Raw genomic sequence first — 24,206 nt, 5'->3', positions numbered from 1 at the left:
TTAAGTCATTCATATATTTTTATTACAAAATACTTAAATAAAACACTATGTATAAGAGACACATTTAAGACACAACAGCACACATTCATTTAACACTACATCCATACAGCTATCTTACACACAAATGATGTGATGCACTATAAAATTGCACATATTAAACTGAGAGGCAAATTCCAGAAGTTCTAGAAAATCATGTTTAAAATCAAATGCACGAAAACAAAGAATAATTAAAATTCTTAGGTAAAAACTTAAAAGTGGCACGAAATTGTTCAATGAAAATATCTCATACTAACTCAATTGATAAAAGAAATGTAATAAAAAATAAAACTGGATGTAAAAAAATTGACGACTTATCATAAATTTGCAACAGGATATTAATAACAAACTTGTGATAAAATCAGCTATAACCAAAAATATAGTAAGAATAAACCTCCAACAGTTAATAAACAAACTGAGATCACTTGAAAGCAATTAAAAATCAGCATCCAATGTAAATGCATGACTATTTTCACTTCCTCCAGACATAACACCCATCTTCTGGTATTCCCCTACTCTTTTTTCAAAAAAGTTCGTTTTTCCTTCCAATGAGATCTGTTCCATGAAGTCAAAGGGATTTTCTACATTGTAAACCTGAAGAAGAAAAAAACATAATTACAATTGAATAGCTTCCCATTGATCATGCTGGTGTTGTAAAATGTAGTTTTTTAAACAAGTAATCGAAAAAAGAACAGATATGGTGAAATGCAACAAATGTACCAGGGTATACCCTAAATACAAAAATAGCCTACATCAATAATGTCCTTTTTTTCATAAAGTTTGATGACACTTTGATGTAAATTACAGGGATCAAATTTTACTGGAAATACTCGCCAAGTGCGAGTAGAATTTCAATTTAGCGAGTTGATGCTACATCATGCCAGCAAATTTTAGCGAGTGTTTTTTTTATTGCCAAGTTTCACTTTCAAGGAACTGGATCATTAGAACACTTGATACGACGGTTATTTATCCTGCCTTAAAGTGTTCTATTAACCGGGCTAATAAACAAGAGAATTAAACGGCCTTGAAAAGTCAATAAGTCGATAAATTACAGCATACAGACCCATCGAAATTTTTAAGCACATCCGACATTCGGTCAGACACAAGGTGATGACTTGTCTGACCAAACGACAATTTGTCTGACCGAAAAAACTCTGAACAATTTATCGACGCGCTAACATTTTTGATGGGGGGTGGGAATCTCCAAGTACATTTTATTATCAAGCTGATTTTAAAACTACTGGGTATGGGCTCTTGAATTTGTTAATTTGTCACCATTATTCATTTTGGCTAGAGTGTATCTGATGAGTCTTCATAAACGAAACATGTGTACTTTGTTTTGAGTTCTTTGTATTATATATTGTTGATTTTTTAAATTTGAAATAAAGTATTGTTATTAAATTATAAAATCTATTCTCAATCTCTGGCACAAAACATAATCATTTCAAAATTCAACATTTCATCTTGATAGTCAAAACATTCACTGTCTTCATAATCATCATCATTGTCTTTGTCACAAAGGCTCTCCACAATGTTAAGTGTTGAGTTAACTTGTACATTATCAAAAAAATCGGAAATCAGTCTTCCTGTCTAATTGAAATTCGACCCATAAATAAGTTCGACCCAACAAAATTTCAAATGAAAATTTGTTTTATCAGATGTTCAATTATTAATCTTTATCAATTTCGATGTAAAAGAAATATACTTTATTATTTTTTTCATTATTATTTTGACAATATAATGACCGCATGTTTCACATGTAAACGAGTAGCGAGACAACAGAAGGGACGATATATCAAAGGACGAAATGACGTGTAGCGAATGAACCGGAAGTTACATATTATTGTTTACAATCAAATTGATTGACTATCTCGCTAGACTGTAGACTAATTCACGTAATTATTAAAACGTTCTTGTTTTATTATTCACAAAAACCACTTCAGTTTTGAGAAAATCTTTTTTAACGTAAGAAAAAAACATCGGACACCCGGGCCGACAAGCAACGTGTATTTACCAGACCCGGGACAATTTTACCGGACAGGTCCGACGGTCCGGCAGGTTTCGATGGGTCTGAGCATAAGTCGATAAATTACAGCCTTTTTTAATAACTAACAGAAACTCTCAGAAGTAGGATTAGATCATGCAGATAGTGGCACCACAAGCCACCCCGATAATAACATTGTTATTAATCAAGCTGTTACTGCTTCTTTAAGGACCGTTAGGAAATGGGGGAAGGGGGGGGAAGAAATTTCAAATCATTTAATGAGAATTGACACGAGTGGGAAGGCACTGGACAGTTTAGAGTCATGGCCATTTGTTACACACTGATGGTATAATGGACAGAAATCAAAGAGGCCAAATACTGTCCCTTATGGCCCTTACCAATAGTTGCTTGTTCAAGTCGTTGTATTTTGTATTTGTTTAATATTACTACATATTAAAAAATTTTGCAAATGACAATTTATTTTAGCAAGTAGAAAAAATTAGCATTTGCTTTTTTTTTTAGCAAGTGGTAAAAAATGGGAAAATCAATCCCTGAATTACTGTGCACTTCATATTTTTGCAGAAAAATTTTTTATTTCATTGTATTAACTATTAGAGAAGTTAAACATACATTGTAGATAGTAACTAACCACCAGAAACCAAAAAAAAAAAATCACATTTTTACCTTTTCACAGTGCAATTCAACAAGAAGTCTATCAGCTACAAATTCAATGTATTGTTTCATCAGAGTACAGTTCATTCCTATTAAATTGCATGGTAACGCTTCTGTCAAAAATTCCTGTTCTATTTGGACGGCATCTTTGATGATTTCATACACTCTCTCCTGTGTTGGCTTGTTGATTAAGTGGTTGTACATCAGACAAGCAAAATCACAGTGAAGACCCTGAATATTAAAATAAGTATTTGAAATATGGAAGAGTCATTATCTTACAGCATTACACAAAGAAGGTGATACACAGGTATTTATGCGAGACAAAATAATTCAACAAGCATTTTCTTTTTCACAACCAGTCCTCATTTTAAGAGAAGATAATGAAGCACAAATTTAGAAGTAAATTAATCATTTCAAATAGAGAGATTAAATATAATTTAAATAACACTCTGCAATGTTACAATTGGTTTTTTTTGGAGTGGGTGGGGTAAAAACACCTTAAAATAACCGAAACTTTAGTGTAAATAGTCCAATCGTACTGGAATTTAACTTGATTTACATGAAATTTGAACAGATCCTTCAATATCTTGTAATCAGCTGGAATCCACTTAGAACGGACTGACATGCAACTTTTCAGAGGCTATCACATAATACCTTTCCACGTGTAGCAGGGTTTTAAAAGGTAAAGTAACAGTATAATACAGTCTTAAGCAGAAGAAAATTAAATTTAGATATAAGGTCTGGTTCTAACAGCCACATACCTCATCTCTGCTGATAAGTTCATTGCTGAATGTCAGTCCTGGCATAATTCCTCTTTTCTTTAACCAAAAGATGGCAGCAAAGCTACCTGAGAAAAAGATGCCTTCCACGGCAGCAAAAGCAACCACCCTTTCAGCATATGATGCACTCTGTTCATTGATCCATTTGATTGCCCAGTCAGCCTTCTTCTTTACACATGGCATAGTTTCAATGGCATTAAACAGGTAATCTCTGCAAACAACAAGTTTTAGCAATTAATTTTTGGACAGTGGTCACAACTTGTTGAATGAATGCTTTACAAAAATGGGCATTGTTTAATCTGCAGATATGGAGAATAAAACAGAACGTTACAAAAATGTAGGTTATGGTGCAAAGACCACTTCACTGCATGTACCTTTTATTCAAGAGAATCGTGATGCATTTACTACGATTCTCAAGTCAAGTTATTCAAATTTATGGTTTTAAAAATTAAATAGGCTGATACAATTATTAACAAATTATGTATGAAATCATCACCATAATAGCTTGCAAAAACTTGTAAACACTAAAAATTTCATTAGAAGTTCAGTTGTCTTTTCTTACCTTTCCTTTGGATCTTTAATGTATGTGTCGATGAGTAAACTGTACATTTCAGAATGAATGTTCTCCATTGCAATTTGGAAACCATAGAAACACCTGGCTTCTGTAGCTTGAACTTCCTTACTGAATCTTTCAACCTGAAAAAGAGTTGAATTTGATCATTCCAGTTTTATTTGAATATAATAATTTATCCGAGTAATCCAATTATCATATTATTTACTTCAGAATCACTTTGTGAATCTACAAATGTATAACATAGCAATGTGAAACAAAATTACAGTACACTGTAATTTACCAGTAATAATCACTGAACAGGTGTGTAATACCATTCCAAATGTGAACATTTTAAATCAACATACCAGATTTTCATTTACAATGCCATCACTGGCTGCAAAGAATGCTAGCACATGTGAAATGAAATGTCTCTCTTCATCTTTAAGGGCTTCCCAATGCACTAAATCTTTCGACAGATCAACCTCTTCAGCAGTCCAGAAAGAAGCCTCTGCCTTCTTGTACATTTGCCAAATATCATGATACTCAATGGGGAAGACAACAAATCGTCTTGGGTTATCCTTCAACAATGGCTCTTCTTCCTCACGTTTCTTCAGAATATTAGGCTTCATTGGTTTGACAATCTGTAGAAAAATGAGGTCATTAGTAACTGACCATAAATAATGCATACAATTTCCTTGTGATCACATTGTTTCTCAACGAAAGTAATTTTAGCAATTTGACTTAGTTTGTTAAAATTAGAAAAGAATCAGTTTTAGTTGACTGTTATTAGAAAGTAATTCTAAAAAAAAAGATGCTCACCTCATTTTGTTGACTGTTAAGAATGTTCTGGAATAAAAACGGAAAATTTTATAACAATGTGATGATAATGGAGTTAAGTTCTTTGTAATGCATTAAAACACAGGCAGCAACAATTAAATTAAAGTGTGCTTCATGTCCTGATTACCTTAGCTTCTTCATTTTAACTACAGTATATACTGTACATACAATTCAAATTTACTTCAAGTACAAAACTTTCCCAAAATCAAAAAAAAAGCAAAAGTATAGACAGTTCAAAGTATCTTTTCTGATACAACAAATATAAGAGTTTGTATAACACAATTAATATGGAGCAAATTTATATAGTCATGTATGCACCAAATAACACGAAGGAGTAGCAGTTCAAACAAAGCAATTGTTACTTGTACCTGCTTTTGGCTGTCTCCCAATACTTTTGGTTTTCTATTTGAATGGCTGTTTGCTGGTACCTGAAATGTTTAGAATGTAAGTATGAAACCAATTATAATATATAAGCTCACTCAATTTCGAGTGTAATGGTGAGGTAGACCGATTATCATCACACCATGGCAAAAGACCTTGCACTGGTGCAGTTAATATGAAACACTATCTTTAAATCGTTTTAATACTAATTTTTGATCTATTACCATTTAAATTCTACTATGCTACAATACAACACCTATACCTATTCCGAAAATTAATACCCTGGACATCTACGAAAAACAGGCGGGATTTCGTAAGCACGAAATCCCGCCTGTTAATACCATTTCACCCTAATGTACACTGCACAACGCAAAATCGTGTGCATAATCTTTCAGTTTAAAAATATAAAGTAAATAATTGCATTGCGTTTTTCATCAACCGCTTTTCTTGGGCAGAAAATGTTGAGAATTATCAAAAACGTCTGCTGAAGCTTACCTCGTTTTCGTCGTTTATCTTCACTTGTTTCATCTTCTCCTGTAATTTTCTTGGTGACTGAACGGACAACATACTAGCAATTAGTAATGAATTTAAATGTAGATAAAACTGTATAAAAATTTCGTTAAATGTCCTTTGTCCTTCGTCCCAGTCCCACACAGCCAAACAATAATGAAGTTTTCCGCGAAAATTGTTCATAAACTGGCGGTGAAATATTTTACCCAATGAAAATGAAGCAGATCGTTCCATTTCATTTGAGGGGTGTGGCCCGAAATCTTACATTTACGTAACTGGAATTTTTTCATTACATAATTTTAAATTAACTCAATTTGTAGTAGGCAATAATTGTTTATGTAATGATATCAATGGATGTTTTTTTATTTTTGTTTCGCAGATCTAAATTTTGTTTTTATGTTTCTAAATTTAAAAATTGCAATATTTTCCCCATTATATATTTGTCAGCCCCTAGCAACATGAAATATAGATCACTACGCTGAATTTCCTTTTTTATATAATTTGATCTCTTAATGGATATAATTTGGTCACCGAAAACGCTTTACATATAAAGAATTGTTTAAAACTTTAAAAATTATGTCGTTGTTGCGTTCAGTGTCATCTTTTTTGTTTAATAACTATATTTTTACTTGGCGGAATTGTTTCCTATTTGTTGCAACATTGTTTATTATTGTTTAAACATGGCTGCCGCCGATAGTATTCGAGTTATTGATGATGACTATGTAAAGAGGGTCCATAGTAGAAACCCTTCTGGCCATTTACACAAAGGTACCAAAAAGAAATCAATCATTTAAAACAAAGAGACAAAATAACGATAGATATACAGCCCTGTCATGTTGAAATAGACACTCACTGAACTTATTTCTCTGTTTGAATGTGCCCTCTCGACTCAACTATAATTATTGAATGATACATGCAGCATTATTTGCTTGAAGTTCCCAATAACATATCCAAGATTTTAGCTTTAATGTCAAATTAAAATAAAAAAAAAATAAACCCTTTGCACATCACTAAATATACAAGACATTTAGACAATACTGTAAGTCTATACTAGCTTATTCCATAGTCTTGTAAGTTCTCAGAACTACCTCCTCAACAATCTTTTGATGGAGGGAGAACACTAACTTTAAATTTGTAATACAATTTATCTTCAAATTAAAGAAGGCCTGATGCTCACTTTCAGTGTAGGATGAGTCACACTAGTGACTAAAACTGAAAATTACTCTTTCTCTTCCATGTGTGTGTGTCACACATGAGGTATATTTTGTAGAGTGATAACTGGTTGGCTTTGATTCAGAATGAAATATCTGAATGGGGTGAAATGCCTATCTGCAAGCTGTCATTTCTTTACAGAGCTCTAGCACAATAAAAATAAGACAGTGTATTGGACTCAAATACAAAGAAATATTTTTTTGATACATGTAGATAAACAATTCTTGACCTAAACTACATGAAATGTCTGCAGCTGTATGTAATAACTTTCAATCAAAGGAAAAATCAGTACCAAAGTAACGAAGAAAAATGAAAATTTATCACTTTCTGCAATGATTCACTGAAGAGATAGTACATGTATTTATATTTAGTGCGAACTAAAATAGGTGAAGACACATGTCTATAAGGATACAGCTCACGTATGAAAAATTGTGGATTAATGATTCTCTTAAAAGGCCAGTGTTAAAGTGCCCACCTGTAGTGTAGCAAGTTAATAAATTTGATTTATTTTGCTAAAGGTTCGCAATTTAGGTCGTTCTGTCTGACTCCAACTTTACCTTTATCTTAATCACTGAGTGCATGTGTGAAGTGTATGTAACATAATGACGTATTGGTTATCAGTAGTTACTAAACCATGCAGTGAATCAGATGGCTTTTGTCTCACTTAAATATTACGGTCCCCACTATTTTACACTACCGGGAAGATTTCAGTTTTCAAAAACATGTTTGCAATATAGTGTTGATACTTTTTAGAACCATAAGCCTGCATGCTTGTTTGAACTTACAGTGTTGATGAACCAATGTTAAATTTGCTGCAACTGTTAATCTCTTTCTTTAAAGATTAATTGATGGATGTTCAACATTATATTATCTAAGTGCACATTAAATTCAAAATGATGGGGTTTCAGCTCATATAGAATTGAAAATTGATCGAAGGTAAACATGTTTCTTTTCATTAAGTTGCTCTGAGTACATGTAATATGTGACTTAAATGTAGTATTAATTGAGTTTTTTTTTTTAAAAAAAGGTCATGGAATTGTTGCTGCCACTGCATCAATACCAAGTAGATATCAAACTATCGTAACAGACAATGCTGATAAAAAAGGCTTTTTGTCACAAGCTAAACGTTTTCGATTTGATGCAGGATTGGTAAGATATATAAAAAAAATCTGCATGCTGCTCTGTCAAATTACATCTGGAGCATTATGCTTTTTTGATTAAATAGAAAGACAAAAATCTTAAAGAATGCTCACAAATGCCATAATGGGGTAAACTAAAAGTTTGATTGTATCCCCATGCAAGAAGTGTGAAAGCTTTTCTTTAGCTTCAATTCTCATTATTTACATATGTCTAACCTTTGATGTTTAATATTGAAAAAAAAAATTACATGGTATACTAATATTCAATAATTTTTTTACCCATTAAATCTTTGAAAAAAGGATTGAATAAAAATTGTTTTGAAATTCTCAAATTTGTGCAATTCCATACATATTTGTCATCTTTTATTAAATGAAATAATAAAGTTTTTAAACTTAAATTCTGCCTCTTTCATCATCCTTATTTAAATTATTTCTACACTACATATATTGCTTTTAAATAGAGACAAGACAGAAATTAGGCTTGGTTTGCTCACAGTAACTTCATATTTTTTATAGCGAACAACCTTTATTCAAACCAAACAAAATAATCAGTTTACATAAACTACTTTATAAAATATAAAATACCAAACTTTATAAATAAATCAAACTACAAACTGATGAATATACTAAGCAGATCATTACATCCTCAAAGTTACTGTGAGCACCTTGACATACTATAACATTTAGGTTTCTGACTTTAAATACTAATTCCAATACTCACCCTAAATACCTTCATACACTTGTCCGTGCAACAGATGTGCAATCAAATCCAAAACTACTAGCCCAACTAGTTCTTCTAAATATATACTATATAAAAACAGAAAAAAGGGAAAAAAAACATCTACATTTCTTTTATTATATCTATTTTATATTTAGACTGATGCACCAGGACCAGGGAATTATGTCAAACACCACACAATGGATAACAACAGTGCTTCTTTTTCTAAAAAGGGAACTGGTGGTTTTGCTTCTAAGGTATGTATTTAACCATAAAATACAGGTCAAGCGTGCTGTGTTTCACACTATCTGATAATATAAGGATTTCGAGTCCTTCTTTTTACATCCAAAGGTACAAAATCTGCAGTATACTGTTTTTCAAAATTTAAATTTCTAAGTATAAATGTACCAACAAATTAATATTAAAATTGTCTTTGAAGATGTTCGCTGCTCTATTTTAAAATAAAAAAGGAATTTCAGAGGGTTGTGAAATCTTTTAAGATCTTTCATAGTTGAACAAAATAAGAGAAAAAAAAGATGGGTCAGTGTGCTTGTTTTTGAGTTGTAAGGATTTAAAATTTTGGCAAGAAAGGATTTCTCTGGATTTTCCATAGATCATGTCTTAATAGGTTTTATCTATTGAACCATTGAAAAAATAACCAGGATTTCATGAAAATAAAATTCCCAAATAACATTTCAAGGTGTATTTAATGAAATTATGGAAAGAAAAGTTGCAGTCACAGGGCAAAAACAAAATGTTTTTAAATGGATACAACCAGAGGAGTCCGAAAACCTGACAAAAAGGTTTGACAATGACCAGCAAACATCTTTAAAGAATTTGAGACTAGATTCCAATGTATGACATATAAACATGAATAAAGTATATGTGTTTTTCAGAGCAAAAGGGGAATAAAATATTACATAACAGCCGCACCAGGACCAGGGACTTATGGTTTACCAAGTATGCTTGTGGCAAGAAAAGATTTCAACAAGGCAGAAGCTAGTAGTAATTTCCATAAACCTATAGCTCATGCAACAGAGAAAGTGGAAAAGAAGCCAGCACCAAATTCATATGATGTATGTATTATTTTAAAAAAGAACTATTTTAACTTGATATTTCAAGGGGAAAATTTTTTTTTTTTATATTCAAAATTAGTTTTTTGGTACATAGGTCATTTTCATGAAAACTAATGAGGGAGGGAGGAGAATTTTTAATTTTTATTGCTTCCAAAAAGTGTTTGTGAGGTTTTTACATTTTAATTTACAGAACAAAATCAGAGGAATGTGTTTTTTCTTCTTGGTTTATTTACATACATGTATCTATAAAAATCCCACATGATTTTCTACTGTTTTATAAATTCTGCTTTTTCCTATCTGGATTTTACCTTTTTGTTGGTTTTTTTACCACTTCCGTTTTCACTAATTTCCACACTTTTTTGTTGGCTTTGAAGGATCATGTCTGAAAAAGGTAATAAAGCAACCTGGAAGGGGACATCCAAGAATTTGTTTTTAGTTTGCTTAATGAAAACCTCACAAACTTTGTCATTACCTGAAAGTTCTTTTTAAGAAGTCAGTTAACTTGAATCTTGTAATAAACTTTTATACAGGTGTTGAAGTCTAAATTTGGGAAGACTAATAATGTAGCAGCAGAAGCAGCATTTAAATCTCAATCAAAAAGAGAGGCAATTAATGTTGGAAATGTAGCTAAAAACCCAGCTCCTGGTAAGTTGAAAGGTTAGGAAAATCTGAAGGATGTTTCTGTCATTGAAAAGAAAATCAAATTTATTTAAATGAAAGATTGTTATTTAAGGTAATGGTATAGAATTTATAAACTGTGAAAGTATCATCATTTACAGAGTATTAATTATCGTGTGTACTGTTGGTTTTGCAAACCACAAAATTTGGTTTCCAACAAAAATGAAATGTATTTCATTCATTTAAATGATGGAGTTCTTAAACCCATGAACCTGATAATACATGAATTAGTATTTCTTCCTTAAATCAGGGAAGATTGGTACCCATGAATGGAAGTTCTTGCACGGTAGAATATAAATACAAAACGCATAAGTAACAGTTGTTTTCCTTTCTACAATGTATAAAATTTCTCACGAACAAAAACCTTTAATTTTGCATATATTATGATGAATAATTCATACTTCTCTCATTAATTTTCACTACTCACACAAAGTTTTTTACAAAGAATTGTTTTGATTTTTTTTTTAGGTCAATATGATGTCAATGATGCACTACTCCACGACAGTGTAAAAGTTCCTCTATCTAGTTTTAAATCTAAATCAAGGAGACAGATGCAAGCAGATCCTGCACCAGTAAGCATTAATATTAAAACAGTAGAACAAATTTAAAAGTTATATCTCAAACATTAAGGGAAATGTGAAGAAGCTAAATAAGTTAGTTTGGTTTTTATATGTAGATCTTTTAAATGTAATTTTTTTTTATGTTTGTAGCAATTTCAGAATTCTTTTTTTTTCTCTTTAGGTGCCTGGTCCAGGAGCATATAAACCAAATGAACCAGTTGATCCAGCAAAGAAACAATTATTCCCGTAAGATTATTACAGTGTTATGAAATTCTGATGATACAAAATTCAGTTAAAAACTTGGAAATTTTAGTTGAATTAATAAAGAGTTAACAATTGTGCCAGTGAATGCAGATCTTGCTTAATTTTTAAAGAGACAAATTGGTGCATCAAAGTACTTTGATAAATGCAGCATTCTTTATTTGTTTGATAGATTTCAACATAATGCTTGATGGTAAATTAAAAACAACTGCAGTTTAAGTCACATTCAAATCACAAGTCAAGGGGCAAAACTAAGTAAAGAAAAAAATAAACATTTTGAATTACAGTATATTTCATAAACAAAGGATAACACACTGATAGAATACAATAGCATTTACCTATTTGCACTGATTTCATCCTTTATTTTTTAGGAGAAAGCATTATTTGTGTATATCAGCACCAGCTATGCCTTTACCTGATACTCCTCCAATGCCTGGTCCAGGAAGCTATGAAACAGTTAACTATGAAGGACAGCCAAAACATTACATGTCATCATCAGCGTTTGTTTCTACTACAAGTCGATGGACAGGATCTGGACAACCTGGGGAACAACCTGGCCCAGGTAAGTTCAAAATTTTAGTTTTAAGTTATTTTTTAAAGCCCTTTTTTGTACACGACTGTAGTTCTATCTGCCTGTTGGTCTGTTCCTAAGTCTTAACTCTTGTAACATGCTTAAATAATTGATTGGTTACATGTTTTCATTTTGATGAAGTTACTATCATTTGTTTTTTATTGATTTTCTATTTTTTATGTAGACCTGTAGAACTTTAAACACGGGTATACCATCTGCTTAAGCACAGCTTTTCACAATTATTTTAATCAAGTTTTCTTCCATAATAGAACAGGTAGTTCATGAACTATGTGTATTAGACAAAAATCAAGTTATAAATCCTAAAAATGATAAGCTTAAACATATTTATTCTATCAAGTTTGACATTTTAAAGATTTTTGTAAGATTGACTTTTTTAATATACAAATTCTATCCTTTTTCATTAGGGACTGACATATACATTTTATATTTGCTTATTTTTTATTTGTTGTTGTTTTTTTTTTGTGAATCAGATCAGAACCATTAAATCATTTCTGTCCCGACATAGGTGTTTAACGATTGACGAATAAAATGCCATGTTATTAATTACAGTTTTTGAGTAGCAGCATCTGATTGCTGATTTGCTAAAATCTTTTATTAGAATTTGTGGAGGCTTTTGAAAAAGTATATATAAAAGGCTATTCCAATGTAATTATTTGGTTCTCAGGCCATTATTTATGAAACAAATGAAGAAATGGGGGATTAAGGCTTTTTTGTACTTTTTAAATGCCTCAAAATGTGTTGAGGCCTTGAGGTTGCTTTTTTATTGCTTCTAAACATAAAAGTGCAAGACTTGGAAAGGTAGTCAATGACATTGGTTAGAAGTTACAAGAGAAGTATTTTTATTTTACTTATATGATTGATGCCATATATGGCAATACGAATGGATAAGCAGGTACCATCAATAGGGTATTTAAGTCTCATTCTAGTTTCATTTTCTTTACCGAAATTTTGCGATGCAGAATGTATTGAAAACCGAATACTGAGCTGTATTTATTGTTTACTTCCGGGTACTTGAAACGCTGTATAACAATGCAAAATCTGCTATTTTATGTTTTTTCTTACTACCTTTACACAGAAAAAATTTTTGCCCTTAACACTGAAATCAACGCTCTCTAAATGACAAATCTCAATGCTTTTGAATGGTAGACTAGGACCCTTTCTTGTGAAATTAAGGAGTCACATGACAAGACTTACATACCCAATAGAGACTTGTAAAGAAGGGTCTGAAAACCAAGCAATTATTTCACAATTATTTGTATATTGCAAAAATAATATTCAACTATTATTAATTAGATGATTGCCTAGAAAATTATTTACTGTACTTCTTAATACTGTATACGTGTGTATGACTCTAAAGTTACAGACAAGATTGAATATACATTATTCATCCTCAGCATAATTTTATTTTTGTGATTTAGAAGAAGTTGTAAAAAAACATTGGCTAAATTATTTTTGTATGAATCAAATGTTTACAGACCCATTACTAAGGTTATACATAGTTGGTTATGGAATTATTTGTGACTGTTTACTATCAATGTCAGTTTCTTTCTTATTGATTTTCAGCTCATTACAGACCAATAAATATGGGAAAACAATCATTTATTTACAATGCTGCTGGGAAGTGGATATAAACAACAATCCTTAGTACTTAGACTTTATGAGGTAAAAAATGAAAAGACCAATTATCCATTCTGAAGGACCATCCAAGAGTTTTGCTAGGTCATAGTGAGCTATGATGGCCAATATTGTGTGAAAAAGGGTCCAAACCATATAGAATTGACAGCATCTGATGCGATTACGTTTATCATTGGTATGAGTAGTAATCTAGAAGTAATAGAAAAACCGCATGAGTGTTTCAACATCATTTGCTTTTATCTTGACCTATGAGGCTAGCCATGTTTAAACAGTATTAATTTGAATTAATTTAGGCCAAAACAACAAATATCATAGATCGCCATCTCCTCTGAACCCAAATTTTTCATGTATACACCCCTCCTTTTGACAAAATTTTATTTAGATATCTTAATTTAGGTAAAGTTGTTTTTAATTGATAGCATTTTTCACTTAACTGATAAAAATGAAAAAAAAAGACTTTCCTGTCTGCCCCTAATTTTGAAAAAAAAGGTTAGATGAGTATCTAGAATTTTTTTTATGATGGCCTTATGATAACAAGTAAAAAATTGAATAATGAGAAACTTTTATTAGAATGACATATTTACCACCTTCATTGTTTTTGTTCTTATTGTCCTGCTAAAATATTCATCTTGCCCTGCCAACCCCCCGCACCCCACCCCCTTCAGCTAATGATTGTGTAAACAGGCTTTTCATTAAGAGGCAGTACCACTACCAGGTACTTTTACCCTTTTAAGCTACTGAAAGGTACCTCCTGAATTGTAAAATTTCATATATTTTTATAAAAGAAAATGATGAAAAGTGCCTCCTACAAAACCAAAGGTACCTGCATTGCAAAAATTAATTAACATCCTGTGTATAACTCAAAATTAATTTCAATTTGCTTTGTTTTTGTTAAAGTAATTGAAGTTGTACTTGTATTATCAAACTGAAGGAGGTATTTGCAGGACTTATTGTATAAAAAGAAGTATTCAGTGGAGTCAAACCTTGTTATGTTTTGTTACTCTGTATTTGCAAAGTTTCATTTTGGTAAAATTCTATTGAGTAAGGCCAAACAAAGCTTCTTTCTTGGTTCTTGGCCCATTTGTATGAACTGTCAATAAGAGAGAAATGGGATCTTTTTGATTTTGTTGATATCCAAAAAATGACAAGGGAGATCACGTTTGTTTTTATTTGATTAAAATGGGGAACTGAAGAAGCATCATTCAAAGGGATGAGAGAGGGCTTGAGAGTTGAGACCCAAGAGATTATGTTTACTTGGCCTGATGGTATACTAGTACATATACATGTAGTATCAAAATAACTGCTAGGTCAATGTTCAATGGATATATCAGTTTTAATAATTATATTTTCCAAGAAATAGTATGAATTTTCCAAGTGGAGATTCCATAATAGTTTACCCTTGTACTTCTATTGCTTAGCAACAATTTCTTCTTAATGAGAGTTACCTATATACTGACAGTGTGTATTTTATCATAATGGAGATTTTATTGCTCTTATAAACTTCCATATTATGAAGAAATGATTCCTTATGGAATTTTACAATGCAATTAAATTTTCTGTGAATGTTAAACAATGTTTTGTTGACATTTTGTACTGTTTATCATGATTCCCTTTTGTTATTTATCTATTGAGTGCTACTGGACAAATATTCAAAGCTTGTCAAATAAACTTTATCGTTTGTCCAATAGAATATGATCAGCATTGATTATTTGGCTTTAACCTTGAAAGTAAATATTATGGTTCATTTGTGTGGGCAGTTTTATCGATTTGTGCCTTTTTGCTGAGCTTCTTTTGGCACTATAATTAATTTATCGAAGTGAAGTGGAAAAATAGATCTTGCTACACTCTGGTATGGTGTATTACTTTCTTGCATGATAGGCATCGTTATCGAATTTCATTTTGCTGACATTTATGGAATACTTGGCAATTTTCTACTGATTAAATTCACATCAGTTCTACAAGGTATTTTGGAAAGATTTATGGGAATTTAGTTGGGCAATATGGAAGAAAATTAACAAGTTTTACAAGCTATAATTTTTTATTGTCTAGCTGAATTTTCTTGTTTCATTATATATTTTAATGAAAATGCTTTTAATTGTTGCCATTAATGACATTATTGCTCGGTTCTCTTACATTGTATTTTATCTACTTGTGAGAAAGGTCTTTACCTCGACACCTTGTCTGTCCTTTAATATAAAGTGAGTAACAATTCTTGTTGGTGAAATATTCACTCATCAGAAATCAACCAATTTATTTTTTATTTGATGAACAAGTAAAAGTTCATTTAATATTTAGCAAGAACCAGTTCTAGTTGGTGAATTCCACTAATCAGAAATCATGTTGTGTCTGAAGGGGAACCTTTGAGCATATTTGCCTTTGGATGATGATAGAAAAACTCTTACGTAGGAGGGTATAACTGTCCACTACTGCTATAACGTAGAAATTTGAAACAGCCATGGCATGTCAAGCTGTGGCAACTTATTTTTTTTTTTTTTATTTGATTAACAAGTAAAAGTTCATTTTCTCAGTAAAGCAGTTAAAAAATCTTTCTAAAAACCTATTGTTTACTGCCAGCATTCAAAATAGCAGTATAATCATGCTAGCAGTGATTTCATGATAATATGCTTCAATCTTAGTTATTTTGTATAATGAACCAGAAACTGATTAAACTAATGAATAACAAGTTGGGAAAGCATCCATTAGATTGATTGTCAAACACAGTGTTTCACTGAATTCTCTCCATGTGTATTTCTTAATTGATAATTATATTGGTTCAGAGGTTTGACACTGTTCATTGTTTACATACTTCTGTTGTCAGATGGGCATTATTCTATTTATTGCATGATTGAAGATAGAAATTTGTGACTTTCAATTGAGAAAAAAATCTGTATTGATTTTATCCATGGAGAGTTTCTGTCAATAAGAATTGATTTTATGAAGGTTCCTTTTGTTTCTCAGCTGTTCAAGGATTGTCACTGCTTATGCTGGGAATCTCATTTAGTTTCTTTTTGTTCGCTTATTGGTTTTTCCAAGAATTATTGGCAGAGTTCTTATAATGTCTCCATTATCTGCCATTAAAGAAGTTACAATTTCAAAGATTTTTGTATTATTTGATATTCTAAGTAAAGTTCAAAGCTGTCTAAGTTGTCTCCTACACAACCTGAGTTAAAGAAAATAAATGTGTATTTAAAGTCTCAGAATTTATTGTTATGATTCTATTTTTTTTTTTAATATCACAATTCTTGAAGGTCTGAAAGATTGTTATTTTGTAAGTGTAGATTTTTTATAAGCAAGTTTTTGTTGTGAATGAAGTAAAGAAGATGATGTTCATTTACAGTTATATTGTACTCCTTAAATATTTGAAAAGAAATGTAAACAAATTCCAAGAAGAATTCAAAAGAGCTTCACTCCCCATTTTTGGGTGAGTTCAAGTTGAAAGTTATGTAAATATTCATAGTTATATAAATGAAAAATTTTGAGGTTATGTAAGCCTTCTATGACATAACATTATTAACCCCAGGGCTTATCTCACACTCAACAAACAGTTATTGATCTATTGTTCAAGGGGAGATAAACTGGTGATTCCACCAAATTAAATCGATACTGTGATAAAAACAATTAATGTCATGTTTCTAATTACATTGTTTATTTTGTTGCATTTTTGATGTTTTTTATAATATGTTTTGTAATTTTATTCACACATGATTTCATGGTTGTATAATTTTTTTTGAGTGATAGAGAGAAAGAAAAGGAGAGGAAGATGGAGTGAACATTGTATAAAATGAATTTGTTGAAAGTTTGAACTGTGATATGCTATTGTTATGCTTGCATGTTTTAATTTTTTATGTTTTCTAAGAAAATAAAGTGGAAAGAAAATTGAAAGTTAATTATGAATGAACAAAGAATACTGGATTTGAATTTAACCATTTTTCTCATTTTTTTAAGACTTTTTTTTTGGTTTTATCTTATATTTGCCTTATAAGTCTTAATACAATTTTTACACATTGTTACTACTTGAACATGAATTCAAGTTTGTGGAATTTTGAATTTTGGGACAGACACAGTTTGGAATCTAAATAGTTTTTTTTACCAATTAAGGAAGAAAGGATCCAATTTTTAATGTTATAGTGGTATAACTAAAAAAAACGTTTTTTTTTCATAAACAATGTTTTTCAAATGCTACCATTGTGGTTAATGTCATTAGGTAGTAACAGTGTTGCATAACTGTTTCTTGAATTTGACAATATTCTGGATTGTTAGATTTTTTTTTTAAAATTTGGGCAAATTATGGCTTGGCATGCCTTGCCTTTTATTTTAATAAACTTTTGGATTGAACTACCATCCCACATTCCTTTTTGAAATGTCTGGACCCCCCCCCCTCTGGACTTCAAAATCAGAAACACAACCCTACAAGTTTTTATTTTCATTTACAACTTGGGGATCAGTAATGTAGTGGCGATCAACAGCACATGAAGGCATATTTTCATAATTCACACTTATGCTTGATTATCTAATTGTCCAGTTCAGTTTGCCCTTGTTTGATATAATTCTGATGGCAGGTATTTACAACAATGATAATTGAGCATAATGTAAATGAAATTGGTATATTTTATTGCCTTTCTTCATTTGAAAGGGACCAGGGACTTTTCAGAGAATCATAAAAGTTTAATACTGATTTAAAGCAACTTTTGATTATACAAGACAACGGAATAATTTTCCTCCAGATTGTTTACTCAAAACAGGGTATAGAAATGAAAGGTTGATGTATTTCTTAAAATTAATACATAATGAATAAGTACATGTTTTTGCTATGTCATATACATAAAATAACCTTCTCTAGTGCCTGTAGTATGACCCCAAGGGCAGATGCAGAAATTTGTCAAAGAGGAGTGGGGTTCCCAGTCCATAATTTGCACATTTCCCCCAAATTTTAACAAAATTATCAGATTTTTTTTTAAAGTGGGCTTACAACCCCAGACCCCCTTCATCCGCCCATGTGATCCTGCACATAATGGAATCGATTCAGATGACATAGGTAAAATACACGCACTGTATAGAGTAAATCAAGACCATCTACACCTCAACGACCTTAGCCGCCAATAAAGAGAATCTCGTACCAATATTGATGTGATACATACAAACATACCCTGATATTTCCATTTCAATAAAATGTTTGACCTTGTCCGGTACTGAAAGTATGCTGATAATTAAAAAAGTTTGCTAACAAACAATTAAAGCCATTCAAAGCCCTCATTTCTGAATTACATCTAACAGTGAGTTAATAATTGACTCTTTTTGTCCGCAATTGTTGTGTGTTTCAAATTATTAAAGAAAAGTTTTTATGAGCGAGTTAGGAATCGTTTCAAAAGTCATTCTTAAGCTTTACTGCTATATTAAGGAAATTATACATTAAATTTAAAAGACAAAAATAGATTAACCACACTCATTGGAATGCAGATTTATTTTTGTGATAAAAATTCAGCAAAAATACTTAACAAGCAGATCTCAATCCTGAAACCGAACATCTTTTGTCGGTGTTTCATCTTTGAAAGCAACTCTGTTCGGCTGAACGTTTTTGACCTTTGATGTAGCGGGGATTGACATCTCGATAGGGCTAAGCGGCGTTTTTTCATCTGCGATGGGTATACGAATTGAATCTTCCGTAGGATCCTCGTCACAGTAGCTAGTTAAAAAGCTCGGAAACAGAAGTGACATAGCAAATATGATTCCACCAGAACAAAATAAAATCAAACCAACTAATTTACACAAATCCAGAGTCGAGTTAAACGACACAGCATTGTGATCAATATAGCCAAGATTAGTGTCTTCACTGACTTTCGTCACCGGAGATTTTCTAGGAACCGTATAACCAACTAAAATTCCAACTATACCAAACAACAACAGGTTTGCTCCACTCCAGATACACACTTTCAACCAAATGGGTGGACATCTCCGTCTTCTTGCTCTCGGATTCAGCAATAACGCAACGTCGTCATCCTCATAAATATTCGGATCCTTCGCCGAAGAATTTGGATCGTAAAATTCATGTAGATAAGATTTTACTCCAAAATAAACAGGACAACCGCTAATTTTCTTTTTCGACTTTCCGGGGTCTGTATCTTTTGGTAGATTTGGTGCTCCGTGAGTTTCTGTCGCTAATCCATCATCAGTGAATGTTTTAGAGACTGTGCCGTCGGACATGGCATTTGTCGAATTAACGACACCTCAAGACACTGGAGGTAATTTCCCCTACGTCATCTGTAAGTTGAGGAAGAAATAGTTCATTACCACTATTCTATAAACATGACAGTACCACGCCTACGAGTTGACATCACAACATTGATTCCCAATACACTGCAATACTCTGTTTTCGATGAAATTATTTTTCACTCAATTTTTGTTCAAAAATAATTTGAATTTCATGAAAAGCCCACATTTTTGTAAATAAAAGCATGTGTGTATCATGATATTATGAATCTGTATTTACTCCTTATTATTGTTCATTGTATAGAGTACATCTTATAGAGTAAAGCAGTTCACCCCAGCTTTGAAATTATCATATCAAAACGGGAAAAAAATGTGTAATATATCTAGAGGAAAGGAACACATACAAACTACATTATTTTCTATAAATTAAAACATACCTTGCTTCAAAGATGAAAGCGCTTGCTTATTTTTTATTCCATGGTCGTCTGCTGACCACGCTTTATAATTGATCTCCCAACCTCGAAATCGATTTGCTTAATAAGGAATCCAATCCTTAATTAATTACTGTGTCAGTACAAACTCTTGAAATGTAGGATTTTGAATTATGACCAGAAATCGGTTCTGAAATTACGATCTAGGGAATCAGATTGAATGATTAGTTAATCGATTGGAATTTCCAACAACCTCAGCCAATACACAAGAATCAGATAGCAGAGACTTATTGAACACCGTGCGCCACTGGATCTACACAAAGCAAATTGATACCATTAATCTTCTTTATTTTAGAAAGGCTTCGATTTTTAATAAGCAGTGGATAAAAGGCAAGATATAGGCTTATTTCTTTGGAAGTTTATTACACTATTGTAAATGCGCGTAATTGGAAGCTTCCATGGAATTAATTGATTATACATTTCGCGACTTTTTATATTCATGCAGATAAAGATAAGAACATACAGGCACTCAACTACAGTCGTATCTAACCTTCTACCCGCGTTGGTACGTCTTAACAGAAAGGAAATTACCGATTCATATATAATGTCAGAAAATATTTGTTCAAACCAAATAGCGGTTATTTTATTACTAGTATAAGAGAGGTGTGTTCGAACGATACCAATTCTAGACGTTTTCTGTTGCCCCTCCAAAAAAAAACCCAAAAGTCTATATATAATAAACTTTGTAAGGGAAGAATCGGGCTTGGTGTGACAAGTGTTCACTCCAAGAAATAGAAAAAATGCATCGCGAGTCTTGATATTTTAGAAGTTATTCGTCCGAAAAAGTTCTATCATTGACCCCTTAATTTAAAGTCTACGACCCGCCATGGTTTGACCCTACTATTCTTAGATACACGCGTTGTTGCAAGAACTTTTGTACTTTTAAACAGTTAAGAGTAAGTGACCTGATTATTTTCTTAAATCGGTGTATCATTTTCTAACTACTGTTAGTTTATTTTAGTATACTTGAAGCGTTCAAAAGCCGTGTAGTAAAAGATTATTATTATTAGGATGTGTTAAGTCTGGGCCCTGCTATTTTCGTTTCCTAAAGGCTCTGGATACAGTTTTACAAATAGGTAAAACATACCTTAACTATAGAATTCAAGGTAGTAGCTGTATATGAACTAGATTGTGGATATTTTGGCAATTTTAATTGTCTTTGAGGGTCATACAACTCTATAGATCAGTTTTAATACAATAAAAAAAAATATGTGCTATACGTTTCTATTTAATAACATTTTTTGTATTTCCGCGTGTGTAAAAAATCGTATTCAAACATTCGTAACTGAATAAAAAGGAAGAACTTTAGTGAGCACACTTACAAAGGTTGCGATCTAATGAGTGGACACTTAGTCCATAAAACTGTCATCCCTCAAAATCAATCTCATCCAAGCTTGTATGGTTCTTAAAACTTCACCCTAGTTCCGAAAAGAATGAAGGCTGCATCGAGTAGACAACTATCTGACAGACGAACGAACAGACGAGTTACGAGGAAGTATTTTCTATTTAACATGAGTTATTTCCCGTTGACTCGCGTTTCACAATTGTATAGAAGATAAAATCGTTGTAACAATCGAATCAGTGTGTAGGGGTTCAACAAACTGTTTAATTATTTTCAATAAAACAATCAGTTCTTTTGGAAAAATCAAAGATTCACTTAAGAAGGTCGAAGGTCTGTAATTATGATACCCTCACTCAACGAATGGGTGATATATTTCCGTCCGTTCGTAATTCCGTCCATTAAGATATTCGTCACGAAAACCTCTGCTGCCACTTGACAGATTGGTTTCAAATTTGGTATATGACTTTATATAGATTTGGGCATGTATTGTAAGCGATACTGGCTGCTGTCCAATATCATCTTCTTGTACGATTGAGCATATACCCAGCACGAAAACGCGTGCAACTTCATGTTTAGTTTTATCACAGTTTCTATACACGATGAAAGAGACGTTGGTCGCCTTCGTTTTACCTTATATTTTTTTTTAAAAGAGCGAAATTTTGATTTTTTTTATTATCGGAACAAAAAATAAAACAAACGATGGGCAAATTTTTATTGTTCAAGTTTCTTACGTCTCTAGCCCGAAAGCCTTGACGTGCTTTCGATTCAGTTAAACTGATTAATGAACCAAATATTATTCAAGGCCAAGAACTCCTGAAGGAAAAAGCATGCATATACAATATAAATAAATCAAAGGATTAAGACAGAGAAAAACAACCAACAAACTACAGAAAGAATCCATGATATTAAAGTATAACTACTGGGCATGTATGGTCATGTTGGTAGTTTAGCTCAGAGTCTAAACATCTGTATTAGATTCAACTTTTATATAAGTTATTACCTCTTAAAAATACAAGCAAAGTGAATCCGTGTATTACCTTATTATTATAGGTATGTATAGAAGTGTTTAAAATCCGTAGATTATTTTAGATAGCGATTTGACACCTGCCCTGCTGCAGGATACCCGCCCCAAAAGGCTTGGAACAAAGTTTCACAATAACATTTATCAGGTGTACATTAATATATAATACATAAATCACTATACGTTATGTATTTTTTTTATATTGTCTTTTAAGTGCAAGGTTTTGTAAGAATCAGGCAAAATCGGAAAAATCAGAGACACATGAGGAGAATAAATATGGTGAATATGTCAAAGAGTCAACCCCACCTGGAGGAAGAAGGTCAGCTCAAGGCAACAAATGTGTCCTTCAATGAACGACGAAGAAACCATCATACCACTGGGATGGCTGCAGCTGGCCTAAAACAACACTATACAGGTACAGCAAAATAGTTGCCCCAATATACATGTCAAAACATGTACATATGCATGTCAAAAACCCACCGACCTGACCATATAATTTAACTAAAGAATGCGTTCTCTATTTGAAATGACCATTATTTGATCTCTGCATCACTGGATTTGTTCAGAAATTTTCCAACAGAATATAAGAAAAATGAAGTTTTTACAGAGTTATCTACCCTTGAAATGTACATTTTTAGTGCGTTTCAACGAAATTATAACTCAGTTTACCAGAGTGACATAGAAAATCTTGTCTTCTCTCTTTAATTCCTATGGTGCAATAAGTCAAATTAAACTTTCAAAATGGTGGTTTTTATACCATGTTTCATCCACTACCTGTTTCTTACAGAAACTGACACTTGATATACGTTTTTATTTATTGAGACATCCTTGTTAACCATTTCATTTGAAATCGTGTTTAAGCTTGTGCTCCAATTAGGATGTTGTAGTTCAATATATTCTTTGAAAATAATATTTCCAGGTAATTATAACGAACTCTACATATATTACTCAGATTAAAATTTCGTAAAATAATATGAAACAGGTGTAACCTGTAAGAGGACGAAGTTGAATGTATATATATATATTTTTTTCTAGACCCCTTTATGGTTAATGTCACTTCTAGACGCTTCTTAACAGTTCTTGTCGCTAATTAGTGAAACCGGTAGTGTCAGCCTTTTCGTGGTTACTGGGGCTGCATATTTGATAGTGGGAGCAAGCCCATGTGAACAAAGCAAGGCAGATCTATAACATAACTATAAAAATACTGGAAACGAAATAAAAACAAAAACAAAAATACATGGAAAAACTGAAATTAAATGAGGAATCCGTTTATGTAGAACAAATTTTTGAAATGTTTTTGTTTAATTTTGGACGCAAAACAAACCCTCAGGCAAAACCGTCTTGTCGTCGGAGTAGATAAAAAGACAACGTCTTCATTGGTGTACAACCACGCCTTTTAATCAAAAGTAAGTTTTTCTTTGATGCTGATAAGCAGTCATAATTAAAAAAAGACCAAAGATTAGAAGTTTTATTACTTTATTTTTAGAAGATCGGGTATTCAAGTTGTTATAAATGTTTGACT

The 24,206-nt window shown here is 31.9% G+C and overlaps 3 protein-coding genes across 4 annotated transcripts; 1 reads left to right on the top strand and 2 right to left on the bottom strand.

Moving 5' to 3' along the window:
* LOC148628714 (ribonucleoside-diphosphate reductase small chain-like) lies at positions 1-5,944 on the bottom strand. Its single transcript, XM_088592958.1, has 8 exons — positions 5,738-5,944; positions 5,230-5,289; positions 4,844-4,870; positions 4,390-4,665; positions 4,034-4,167; positions 3,454-3,682; positions 2,705-2,923; positions 1-630 (listed from the first exon to the last, which is right to left on the bottom strand). The coding sequence occupies exons 1-8, from the start codon at positions 5,933-5,935 to the stop codon at positions 472-474; spliced, it is 1,302 nt and encodes a 433-aa protein (XP_088449084.1). The 5' UTR covers positions 5,936-5,944; the 3' UTR covers positions 1-471.
* Positions 5,945-6,364: 420 nt separating this feature from the next.
* LOC148628713 (O(6)-methylguanine-induced apoptosis 2-like) lies at positions 6,365-17,505 on the top strand. The gene is made up of 9 exons (XM_088592973.1): positions 6,365-6,520; positions 7,992-8,113; positions 8,980-9,078; positions 9,718-9,897; positions 10,428-10,542; positions 11,044-11,147; positions 11,317-11,381; positions 11,768-11,958; positions 13,552-17,505. The coding sequence occupies exons 1-9, from the start codon at positions 6,433-6,435 to the stop codon at positions 13,617-13,619; spliced, it is 1,032 nt and encodes a 343-aa protein (XP_088449099.1). The 5' UTR covers positions 6,365-6,432; the 3' UTR covers positions 13,620-17,505.
* A 1,547-nt stretch (positions 17,506-19,052) lies between these two features.
* Positions 19,053-21,817, bottom strand: LOC148628712 (neurensin-1-like). 2 transcript variants are annotated; one of them, XM_088592996.1, is made up of 2 exons: positions 21,644-21,817; positions 19,053-19,881 (listed from the first exon to the last, which is right to left on the bottom strand). In XM_088592996.1, exon 2 carries the CDS (start codon positions 19,822-19,824, stop codon positions 19,129-19,131), a length of 696 nt encoding a protein of 231 aa, XP_088449122.1. In that variant the 5' UTR covers positions 19,825-19,881; positions 21,644-21,817; the 3' UTR covers positions 19,053-19,128. The 2 variants fall into 2 exon arrangements, with proteins under 2 accessions (XP_088449122.1, XP_088449113.1); XM_088592987.1 differs by lacking the exon at positions 21,644-21,817 and adding an exon at positions 20,268-20,533.
* Positions 21,818-24,206: the final 2,389 nt, after the last annotated feature.

Source organism: Perna viridis, chromosome 1 (assembly GCF_037379345.1).
Source record: "Perna viridis isolate PV_CMFRI_1.1 ecotype Kerala chromosome 1, ASM3737934v1, whole genome shotgun sequence".
In the NCBI taxonomy this organism is placed as follows: Eukaryota; Metazoa; Mollusca; class Bivalvia; order Mytilida; family Mytilidae; genus Perna; species Perna viridis.
The sequence above is the reverse complement of the archived record's forward strand: the minus strand, read 5'-3'. Positions and strand labels throughout refer to the sequence as shown.